Genomic DNA, 12602 nt, shown 5'->3' with positions numbered 1-12602 from the left:
AAAGAAAATCTTCAAGAATCTGATTTTAACAAATGATTACATTATCAATATTTTTAATTTTATAATCATAAGTGGCACTTAAATGAAAACCAAAAAATTCATTTATTTTTCAAACATGTTTTACAAAATAATATATATATATATATATATATATATATATATTTCATCTTCTAAGTATCCACCCTAGTAAACAAAAATAATACTTTGAAGCCTTCATCGAAGCTTCAACTTTGTTTAAAAAAAAATTATGAAAACACTGTGTGTCCAATTTCATTACAACAAACATGATTGCAACAACTTGTAACACATCCAAAAGTGCTTCAACCCTTTACAATGGCACATAATGTCTTTTATTGAGAATCCACAAGTGAGGCTGAGGTTTCACAATCTCTTGTCCAATTGACAAGACCTTGTAAGTATGTGCTCTGTAACAACTTCTGTCAAGGTTAAGGTGGTGGCAATGGATAGTTCATATTGACATTAAAATGCATCCGAGGTGTATTTTCATGGACAAATGAAACCTTAAACCTTTGAGCTGTTCCACATCAGTTTGCACTTCAAGCTAAGTATTCATATGCAATTAACCAAGTTTAGGGTTAAGGATTTAGACTTAGTTCAAGCATGCCGCATGCGTAATGAGAGGGATTTGAAGTGTTTTTTGCTCCACAGACAAGTAATTCAAAACACAATCAATCATTTTCTATTTTAAAATTTAGCATTGTCACATCAATAGGAAAGTTATTATTTAAGCATTATTTGGTGTTAATGTTTAGTACATATGTTAAATGAAATACATCTACTTAAATCTTATTATTTTGGTTTGTAGTACATAAATAAATAAATAAATAAATTGTTAAACATATTTATCACTTAAGATTAATACATGACATTCCTTCTTTATAGCCAAGGCTTGCAAGTAATAACATAACGTATCTATTCCAATATGCTCTCAAATGTGTTATTTCTTTACTATTTATTTTTGGAGTCATCATAATTGAACATGAATACAAAAGTAATTCAACCTTAGAATTGTGACTGATGTTTTTATTACTATTTTTAAATTATTAGTAAAATTACGATTCTCTCTCCCTATCAATATGAAGACATGAGAAAGTGTGAACTTAATCATAAGAATGATGGAAAATGTTACTAATTGAGAATGTATATAAGAAAAAAATTTGGATAATGCTCCAAGTAATATAAATATGACTCGTTAAATGTACCTTGTGGCACAAATTCTTCACAAATATACAGAAAAATGTTTTTTTGTATTTCGTTTTATGTTTTGCATGTATATGCGTTTTTAAGAAAGTAACTATCATGGACACACATTAAATACCCCATATCAAACTTCCCGCGGAGCCCTGCCCGCCCCTGCCCACCCCTAAACGTTTATCCGACTCGGATGGATGAATGTCCAGGGGCTGGCTGGGGGATGAACATTCAGTGTCCGGCAAAAGGGGGCAGGTTTCCGGGGGCAGTTGAATGGCGACATGAGCACCAAGCTCCAGCGGGGCGTTAACAAAACTCTAAATCGCAATTACCCTTCGCCTTCTTCGCTCCAAATTCTTTGCCTGCGAACCTCGGAGTTCCAACGACACATGCAGCGATTGCTCGACATAGCGTCTCGTAGCCTGTTCTGTGCTTATTCATACCATTTATGGTCATAGGGCCGCTTCAGCCTGCTGCTTGTTTTGGTCTGTGCTTCGGAGTGTTGCAGTTGTTGCGAGGTGTTTCTCTATTCAGCGGTGCAATTCAAACGTGGGATGAGAAACAGAAAACACTGTCAGGAGCTGGCAAGCGCTGGGCATGAGGAAAGGTTTAATTTCGATGTGACCGGCTTTCTTTCGATGGCGCTGCTCGCTTGGATCTTACGTGGTGATTTCTAGTCTGCAAAACTAGTCTTCTGCGCGCTTTTGAGTTTGACGGCTGTCAGTGTGCTCGACAGGAGAGCAAACGGTGATTTGACGAGCATGCTTAGGCTTATTGCAATTAGAGTGTCATTTGGTTTGATACCCCTTGAAGTTTCATGAGTGTAAATGTGTGTGACATGTGTAGATGCTAATTTATACATTCCGGATGAGTACGATGGAACTTGCAGTTGCTACCGCAACCGCGACCGCAAGTGAGATTATCCCCTTTCACTGTTCAAATTTGTTGTTCGAGTTTGAAAGATGTTCGATTCAGAATCATTGTTGTTTGACAGTGTCTGTCGCACGCCATTTTTTGGATAAGATTTTCAGAGGTGGGCTACATGATAAAGTCCCAGTCTCTCTTTAGTTTGAACCTAACATCTCTCGGTTTATATTCTTCATGGACAACTTAGCTGTGCTGGTAATCCCTGGTTTTTAAGGAATGAATTTTGAGTCGTTAAATCTAGGGTTTATGGGCTCGAAGTCGCAGAAGCAGGATTTTTTCACACATGCGAATCTCGCATGCAGTTGTTCATAAACGCTTCTTGAACCCTGTCTGTGTCTAGGCTTGCGCGATCATACCGCTTGTAGTATTTGCTGTCCGGTTCACCTGTGTCCCAGAACCGCTATTTTCTAATGAAAAAGAACAGTAAAAGGCATTATTGAAGATAGAAGTAGTCTTGAATGCATATGTCTTGTTTTCTTTCAAGGAACTCCTGATTAGGTTGCCAAATCGAATACAGAATTTCCAGGTACCAAAACTACATATGCCAGACCTAAATATATGTAGACAGAAACTGATTGAAATTTTAGACCAGGCGTGGATTTTTGGATTGTACTTAGCACAGGTACATGTGGATCGATCTTCAAGGGATCAGACCAGTTGATTAGTTGATCTTCTCATTGTATTGAGCAGGATCGTATTTCAAGTTTTGGGATGAAGTATAGTTTACCTTAAGAACTTAACTACTAACGCGGTTGTAGAAGCTTCGTCCATTTGAAGTTATCTTCCTGTAAGCGTTACGAAATAAAGTTGTCTGTCATTTAACCTCTTAGTTTTGTAGTTTAGGGAGTTGCTTTCCACATGATTAATATTCAGCAGCAGCTCAATACTTATCAGGCGCAAACAATAAATCATTATTAAATTTGTGAGTCGATAATGACGCTAGTGCCTTTCGTACGAGTTCCTGGTTTGCTGAATATTCCATCTGCTTCTCAGTGATGGTTTGCTGAATATTCTCACACAAGTTATAGTGATAAATCTAGTAATCGTTTGTTTAATTCACTTCCCACCAACATCAACCCTTTACTGTCATCCAGATCATTTTTTTGTACACCTTTCTGTAGATTATCATAATAGTTATTATCATCACTAATCTTCAATAAAAAAATAGAATTACCGGGCCGATTGCAACGTGAGCTTCAATAATAAATTTTAGAACGTGCACTCATTAAGGGGTTGCACGTTACCATTGTTCTCAACTGTCGCTTGTTGGTCACGCGATGCATTGGAATCCTACTGTATTTGATGGTAACTACACTCAAAATTCAAATTTTTTGTGCAGACTTCTAACGGCAATAGCATAATGAGGAAGTAAATATTTGGTCTACAGTCGAGGCTTATCGAGAAGGGCACCAAATTCGAATTTGTATTGTCGCTTCCGAGGATGAAACCTGCCATAATGATGGCAACAGTAGCTTCACAGCATTTGTTTCGCCCACTCCCTGCTCCTCGGTACATGTTCTTCCATCTGAAGTTTTTCTCATATAAGAAGAAATCTCAAAGTTGAAGTGATTCAGCAATAATTTGGCAAGACAGGAGTTTGACACTTGGATGATGTATTTTCTGGTTGGTGAATTGGGAATTCGATCAGCGAGGTGCATCTATGGTTCTTGTTTCCTGAAGATGTCCGTGATTCATCGCTGATGAAAATTTACCGGAATCTGCTCAGTTCAGATGAGCAGAAGAAAGTACTCGACTGTAGCCATGTGAAGACTCAAAACGAACGACTTCTTGCCCGGACCTTGGTGCGCACAACTCTCGCCAGATGTAAGACAAACTTTTGTTCGTGCTTATCCATGTTTACAACCTGCTTGTTTTGAGGAACATCATCAGTTGTATAGCTCACAGTTGGAGCATAAAGGTCTTGAATGCTAGTGAGTAGGCTACTATCCTATCCTCTTACTTCGATGCCCACAGGCATCACATTGGATTGCGGGTGGTTTAGAATTCTTGTTCTGTTTAAGCTTTTGTGCTCATAGCTTCGTTTCCGTGACAGATGGGATGGTGGAGCCTTCATCCCTTAGATTTTCCACCAACGAGTTTGGGAAACCAAAGGTGAGCATGGGGGGGCTCAGTACTTTGAAGGTCTATTTCTTTGGAAGGCTTTCACATTATCTTTATCTCCCGATTCTACGCTCAGCAGATTTTACAACAGGTGCTTGAGGCGTTAGGCACTTTCTTTCTCAAGAGATTCTTGTTTGGTGTTGATCTTGCACACGATGATCAGGTGATCTGGCCAGCACGAATGGAGGACAACAAGATATGGAGCCCACATTCTTTATGCTTCAATCTGTCCCATACGCAATCCCTTCTTGCGTGTGCTGTTACCATGAATGGCGAGGTGAGTCCGTAAACTATGGGAAATGGGCTATTCATTGCCCTGAATGCTACACGCACTTGCCTCAGGGCGAACATACTGAGGATAGAGTTGGTGCGGGGTATTTTCAAATGTCAGTGAAGGGTTCTAGAGAATGCGACTGTAGCCTGAGAGCGCTATTGTCATCTTTTTCAGGTGGGTGTAGACGTAGAAGAGAGCGATCGCAAGCTAAGCAGGAACTTGATGTCTCTTGCACGACGTCGGTTTTCTCCTGAAGAAGCAGATTGGTTGTCGCATTTTGAAGACTCAACAGAGCAACGACGAAGGTTCATGCAGTTGTGGACCCTAAAAGTAAGTTCGACTTCCTTGACAATTGCGAATTTGGATATGAATCCAGCAATTTCTATGGTTATTCTGGTTGCCTGGAGTTGTATAGATCATGGGGTACGAGTATAGCCTCTAGTGTTGTCCTCATTGAACGATGTAAAGGATGTCCCTTTGTGCCGTTTATGTCTTCAGTTATATAGATCAGATGCAGGTTTAATTTTGATGTGTCTTGAGGGTTGATGCAGGAAGCTTATATCAAAGCTCTGGGCACGGGTATCAGTAAGACTCCTTTGAAGGATTTTACTTTCGCATTAAAGCCATGTGTTTATGCTCGTTCGTACTTGGAACGAGCTGTTGGCTTTCCTGCTCATCCTCAGGTTTAGTGTACTTCTTTACAATATTTTAGGCATTACAGTTAATAAAATCATCAAGTGAACTGGTTGACTGCTGAAATTCTTAAATTAAATTTTCACCTCTGAATCCATTTGAAGTTTAGATGGGCCCTAGTGAGAACCTGTATTCCTCTAGCTAGGGACTAGACGTGTTCGAATTTCAGGAAGTTTGATCCACTTGATAAATGTTGCATGACAGGCAGAGGCTATTAGCATGAAGTTCTCAAGTCTTATGTCCTCCAATGACGAGCCCACGATACCTGCAGAAAAATGGCAGTTTATTCTCCTGCAACCATCGCCCTTGCATATCGCTTCAGTCTGCACCCATGTGCAACAATTCAATTCTCCTGGTTTGGTTTACTTTCTATTCTTGAAAACGGTTTTGAATCCATTTAACGTCATATATATGTAACACACCACTTTTTTTTGTGACGTCGTGATTTGTGGAAACAGCCATGCTCATTTGATGAGTGGATTAATTCTCTTCTCAGAAAGAAAGTCAGATAGTGTACCTGTGCATGGAATTGTTACTTAAGCGTGAATCGTTAGTTGTTAGTTCAGATGATTCCGAAAGTTAAATGCACTTATGTTGAGAGATTGAATATCGTGTAATCAGATTCTGATAATTTTATGTAAACAATTTTTGGTACAGGTGAAAATTTAGAAGGGAAATCGGTTAAAAATATCAGTTTGAAAATGTGGCGCACAGTCCCTTTAGTTGAAGATCAATATCTAACAGAAGGAGCAGTTGCACTTGGCATCTCATCACCTGCAAGTGAACGTTCGGTTTATCTTTCAGCAGTATCTTCGAAGAATCATCCACTTTAAACATGATGAGATTTACTGCGTGAAAGTGTCCAGTTTTCTTAAGCCCAGTCAGTTGACCTTCATTCGTACTGCTGGTGAAGCTGTCGACGTGGACGCACTGGTAATGCACTATTAGTAAACTGGACAATCGTCAACGCCTGGCTCTATTGCAGGAGCTGAAAGACGTTGTAAGAGTGCACAGTGCATGGGATAGATGGGGGTTGCGGAAAGATGCTGAGGAGATGCTTCATTTCTGGATGGACCACGTAAACCTCTCACTCTTGAGCCTACTTTCGTTTATAGCGACATTCAAATTAGCATTTTCCTGGGTGGTAATTTGATGGTAGGATTTATCTTCCGTCCGCCAACCAGCGCCCACCAAAACTTAATTCTATGCGCATGCACCCTTCTGTATCTGCTAATTGGCGAATTACCACCCATTAGATGCTGAAAATCGGTGTCTATCCCTTCACATATATTTGCGAGCCTTGTGAGAAGGATGCAGCAAAAGCACCATTAAGCCTTCCATTGTACTGAAAGGAAACAATGCGAGATTTTTTGCCTTGGTCAATTTTTACATTACTTTCTCATATTCAATAACATTTGTATGAATTATTTTCTTGAAATCATTTGATTTATTTCTCAGTTGTTCATTCTAAATGTTTTGGATATGCCACAAATTGAGTCTTCTTAAATAAGACCAAATAACATTGAAGTTTTTTGAGGGTTAGAAGAACGTTGTAAAAATGACTTGGTCCCCTAAGAAAGTTTTCTAGGGTTTCCAATCACTACATCTAAAGATCAACTTGTATAAGAGAAAGGTTATCTAATTCAAATAAAATTTGTATACCTAGAGTTTTTAGAATAATGTAATATTATTTTTGGAATGTATAGATCATAATGTAGATATAAAGAAGAGATATTAAGAAGCTTTTGACTCTTGGATATGTTCATTGTTATATTTTTGTATTAGATTAATAATATAAGCATGGCATTATTTCTTGCATGTATCATAAATCACATTTCTTTCTATTTAAAATAATACTTTGGATTTATGATGTCTTAATAATTTTCCTTTGTTAAATTCTATTTTATTAGCTCAAAATTTAGATTTTTTTTGCTTAGTTTGGTTAAATAAGTAATTAATTCTTGATTAGTCTTCTATCTTCAATTTAAGTAGTGAAAAAAATTGTATTAGATAGATCATTAAAAAATTTAAGAATAGTTAGATTTTCTAAATTGTAATTTGTCATAGGTAATACTTTTACTATTTGTGCAAAACCAACTATCTTGAAAAGGCTATATAATGGTTCAGTATTAAATCTCTTTATTTTCAAAAATTACCAAAAATAACAAAAATATCAAAAATATCTTATTTTGGAATCAAAATGTGACTTTCTTATAGGAATTTTTAGAATTTATAAATAAGAGTAATTACACTATATTTAGACTATGAGAAGCTTCTATTAATACTTCAAAATTGTTTTGTATACAAAATGCCTTCTAAAAAAGAAATATTTTTAAGGCAATTTGGAATACATCATTTTCATATTATAAGACAAAGAAATTACTTTGACTATTGTAGCACTTGAAAAGGCAAAAGCAAATCCACTACAAAAATTCATCAAAAAGAAGGATGGTGTCATATTTCGTGAAGTTTTCTTGAAAATACACTGGGCACTTGGCTGTAGAAGATAAAATAGAAATTGCAAAAAGAAGTTCCTAATAATTCTAATAGAATCCTAAACAAATTTCAATTAAATTATAACAATGTTAATCAATGTTTAATTACACTCCAAAAGAGTCTTAAAGAAATTATAAAAGAAACATAAAGAAATCATAAATTAACCTTAATATATATATATATATATATATATATATATATACATATATTGAACAAAAAAATTCTAAAGAAATATCAAAGAATCTTAAAGAAATATTAAAAAATAGAAATCCTAATTGAATCCTAATCAAATTTTAATAAAATTCTAAATTAATCCTAATCAAATCCTAAATAAATCTTAACCAAATCTTAGACCAAATTCTAATAAAATCCTAATGAAATCCTAACCAAATCTTAATGAAGTCCTAAACTAATTCTAGCCGAGCCCTAAATAAATTCTAATCAACTCCTAAATAAATCCTAAATCATAACTAAACCTTGACCAAACCCAAATAAAATCTTTATTATATCCTAATCAAATCTTAAATCAACTCTAAGCAAATTTCAATCAAATTTCAATTAAATCATAATCAAATCTTAATCAAATCTTAATCAAATTTTAAATCCTAACCAAATCCTAAATAAACCTAAAAAATCCCAAGGAAATTCTAAGTAAATCTTAATCAATTACTATAGCTGTTTTGAAACTTCAATAAGTATTAATTGAACCATTGATCTTGACTAAAAGTTCATCTTAACTTTAACCTGCAAGTAATTTACAATCTCACAAACTTTGAGAAGAATCGAATTCACCAATTGAAAGAAAAGCTCTCAAAACCTCTTAGATTTTGGCTGTCCTTCTTCTCCAACTTCAATGTTGATCTTCCAACAAAGATTTGTTCTTGTTGAATCATTCAATTGCTCCAAAAATTACTTGGTGTGTAGATATTTAAGTCTAATTGTTCTCACCAATTTTTGCTTCAATCAAACTGGTGAGTGTTATAAGTTCACAAAAATCCTCATTGATTCTAAATTTCAATTATCAAAGATCACAACCTATAAAAACTCTCACAACCTTTAATTTAATCACTTAATTGATATTTAGTTTTTTACAAATATTTAAAAAAAGTATAGTGACATATTGACAAATTTTTACATATAAATATACTATAATACTCACAAAATCATCAAATTTGTAAATTTATTTTTATTTCTTAAAATCCAAACCTATTGAATATATCTCTCACTTTGAAAAGCTTTCAAAATTTTAATATACCTTCAAATCACATAAAATCAACTTTTAAAAAACTTTTCATAAGTCTGCTATCAAATCTCTTTCTCTAATCAACCAAAAAACCATGGAATCACTATAGGTGCACAATTTTGTATCTTAATGTCTAATTTTGACCTTGGTTCATAGCCGGCTCTCTTTGAGTATCAATTCTTCATATTTCAAGGTAATTTTTGCTAAAAACTATTTTTAATTTTTTTCTAAATATGTCTATATTAATTACTTATCTTATTTATTTTTATTTGGCTTATTTTTGCTCCTAAAAATTAAATAGAAGTCCTTTCTATAAAAAATTAGTATTAAGATTAAAGCTTTGATATCTTTTTATTATTTATCATTTTTTTTTTTTATTATATCTTTCTACTACATTGTTTTATAATAAAATACATATTTTTTTCTTTCACCTAATAGTCATGTTACTACATGATAATGGATCAACATGTTCATTTTTTTTGTAGTTCAAGTAATTAGTATTTGATACATTCAAATCTCAATCTTGCCTAATAGATCCTTTACATGCAATTTAAAAAGTGCATACCTATTGCTAAAAAGGAAGTTGTTTGATGATTATAGTACAAGGTCACATGGTTCTAGCAACTCCTTTATATTGGCTATTTGATAATATATTGCAATCAAAAGTTTCAATTGCTTGTATTATGAAAATAAGTAATTAAACTTCTTGCTTGCTTAGAAATTGCTTCAACTGTAAATATAAAGATCTACAACATTAATAATTTGTCATATATAGAATTCTTTATATCTAGATATTCTTTTTTTACAACTTCATAAAGCTTAAATCATTTGACAATTGTACCTATACATGACCATTATATACTAGCTACCTTTAGGCACATAGTTTTTATTTAGAAGATAAAGATTTTGTATCGCTAAAGATATCTAATCAAAGCAATTGAACTACATAGGAAGTGTTTGTTTAAAGAATTAATAAAAATACATTCCATGAATATATTTAGTTGATGTAGATTACTCCAATTTCAACATATTTGAAGCAAAGCAATATATTTAATTTCAGAAGCAATACTATTGATTTAACTAGTTACATTTCAATCACCATCAATTAATATATTAAATATTATATTTTTTTATATATAAGACAAAGTGCATCTATAAATATAGCCACTATATTACATATAATTTTATAAATGTATTAATCAAACAAAATAATAGCAAGTAAATAAATTTTTTGCATGGCTTCATTATAATAGAACTAACAACACACATCTTAATAAGACATATCTTAATAAGTTGGTTTATCTTACATAATTGAGAATGATCAAACCTTCATAATTATATTTAATAGAACATGTAAAGAAATTATATAAAAAATCTAGGCATAATTTGATGCAATCATGTCCTTGATACTTTGTAAAAAATTAAAGCCACAATGCTCTCATGTTATTTTGAATTAGAAATTTTCTATTTAAAATATGGCATTGCATAAGAGGTACTTAATATACAATAAAAAATAACAAAATATCTTGATTATTACTTCATAATTAAATGTTTTACCATTCTTTTCATCAATTTGAATATAATAGATAATAAGAATACATTTATGCATTATATTTTTAATATCATTAGGATGAAATAGAATTTCTTTAATAATAATCTTAATAATTGATTCAAAATAAAATAAAATAAAATAAAAAACTTATTCTTATCAAAATAAGCATTTAAATTATTAATAAATAAAATATTGATAATATAAATGAAATGATTCATTTTTTTATAACATGCCAATTATTGATATTTTATTTAGTTTTTAAAATATTACTATGATAAATAAAATTTATAATTATTAATTTTGAAGAAGTCAAAATATTAATGTAGTTTTTTAGTTTGTGCTTGTGCCAAACATCTTCTTCTTTATCAAAGACAATATAAAAACAACAAGCAATACTAAATATCTTAAAAGAAGTTTCAAAAACAAGGATTTAAAGAATAAAAATAAATAAGTAAGATGTATCTTAAAGAAAAATAACAAAATAAAAATAAAATAGTATATATATTAAAAATAAATTAAAATGGCTATTATTAGAAATAAAAAGACTCTTGAAACTAAACTTATAAAGTATTTAAAATACTATTAAGGGTGGTTTCTACTACCAATAATATAATCAAATATCAAGAGTCTCTTCTAAGATCATGATATCAAATATGTCATATTTTACTATTTATTCAAGAAATAATACATTGTTCTTAAAAGACTTTATTTCTATTCTATTGTCTATAAGAATATGACAATCTCAACATCTTGTCTAATAACTTAATATACAATAGCTTTAGATTTGAGTCTATTGGTTGTTATTTTTCTATTGCTTGAATACTACAAAAAATACAAGAACCACAAATAAAGATAGAAGATAGAATTTAATCTTCTTTGAACCTTTTTTTCTTTATAAAAAATAATTATTTGATTTTTTATTATAATTTTAATGGACTTTGTTAATAAAAAGCAACAATGTTTTTTTTTGCATTTGTAAAATTCGTAGATGGCTGCCATATACATTTATTAATATCATATTTGTATTAATCTACTATATATTTAAATCTATTTTAATAATGTTTTAGGTCTAAAACTTCTTCTGCTACAAATTCTTGATTGTTATCTATTTTTATGAGACAAGGTGTCATTTGATTCTTTCCAATATATCCCTTATCTTATATAGCTTTAAAAGGAACAAATGAAATGTGAGATAGATCTTCATAGATTCTAATATCAAGAAGTTTGTTGTTGGTCTAAGAAAGCATAAAGTTTTTCATTTTAGGAATCTTTTTGCTTATGTATATCTTAAGTAGTTTCTATTTTCTTCTTTTCACTTTTTTGTATTAAGTTATCACCCAAATCCCTCACTTATATCTAATCTAATATATTTCATTTTGAACTTGTATAATTCAATGTAAAATCATTAAAATGAATTGAAATCTTTTGTAATAGATGATACAACTTATTTCTTCTTCATTTTTTAATTCTCAAAGTGCTTGATGAATTAAATGATTTCTAGCAAGCAAATCTCCTAAGTTAACTTTCTAATCACTATTCTTTCTTTTTAGTTTTAAATCTGGTTACTCCTTTGTATATATCTCCTTAATCAAGCCTCATAATATCTTATAATTTTGTGATTGTATTTTTGACTTGACAATATAACTACACTCCAATTTTCATAATCCTAACTCTCATAGACATCAAGTTCTAGCCTCTCAATATTGCTATCTTTAATTTTTAAATTTGTTGGACTCTCTTTGCTTTAACACATCAATTCTCCTTGATCTGATTATTTTTGGCCCTCAAACTGTATACTGAGGTAGATATACTTGTTCTAAATATTTTTTTAAAGCTTACTCTAATCAAAGACTCCAATCAATCTCAATAGTCTCCAATCAAAGATCCAAAATTTGCCTTTTTTATTCATTAAAAAAAAAATACAATAATCTGCCCTTTGTGCCTCTCCCTACTCTCTTAAGTCACTTGAACACCTCAAAAATATTACCAAGTTTTTTCTAAAATGACTCCCAATTATCTTCAAGATGATTCCTAGTTGTCTCCGAGATGAGAAGACTTCACATGCAATCTATCCTATCCTAATT

The 12602-nt window shown here is 31.9% G+C and overlaps 1 protein-coding gene across 5 annotated transcripts; it reads left to right on the top strand.

The window, feature by feature from the left end:
* Window positions 1-1532: 1532 nt before the first annotated feature.
* On the top strand, window positions 1533-6621 carry LOC112282060 (uncharacterized). 5 transcript variants are annotated; one of them, XM_024519218.3, is made up of 10 exons: window positions 1533-1819; window positions 2059-2125; window positions 3479-3648; window positions 3788-3963; window positions 4193-4251; window positions 4424-4537; window positions 4709-4864; window positions 5086-5217; window positions 5432-5582; window positions 5885-6621. In XM_024519218.3, the coding sequence occupies exons 3-10, from the start codon at window positions 3581-3583 to the stop codon at window positions 6058-6060; spliced, it is 1032 nt and encodes a 343-aa protein (XP_024374986.1). In that variant the 5' UTR covers window positions 1533-1819; window positions 2059-2125; window positions 3479-3580; the 3' UTR covers window positions 6061-6621. The 5 variants fall into 5 exon arrangements, with proteins under 5 accessions (XP_024374986.1, XP_024374990.1, XP_024374987.1 ...); XM_024519222.3 differs by having other exon boundaries at window positions 1534-1819; window positions 3866-3963; XM_024519219.3 differs by having other exon boundaries at window positions 1562-1878.
* The last annotated feature ends 5981 nt before the right edge of the window (window positions 6622-12602 follow it).

This window comes from Physcomitrium patens, chromosome 5 (genome assembly GCF_059467195.1).
Source record: "Physcomitrium patens ecotype Gransden chromosome 5, ASM5946719v1, whole genome shotgun sequence".
NCBI classification, from domain to species: Eukaryota; Viridiplantae; Streptophyta; class Bryopsida; order Funariales; family Funariaceae; genus Physcomitrium; species Physcomitrium patens.
This window is presented reverse-complemented; position numbering and strand designations above follow the sequence as displayed.

Coding starts and splice junctions, on each gene's coding strand:
- LOC112282060 (XM_024519218.3), top strand. CDS start 3,581: ATGAAACCTGCCATAATGATGGCAACAGTAGCTTCACAGCATTTGTTT. Junction 4,252..4,423: donor ACGAGTTTGGGAAACCAAAG/GTGAGCATGGGG, acceptor CACGATGATCAG/GTGATCTGGCCAGCACGAAT. Junction 5,218..5,431: donor GCTTTCCTGCTCATCCTCAG/GTTTAGTGTACT, acceptor GTTGCATGACAG/GCAGAGGCTATTAGCATGAA.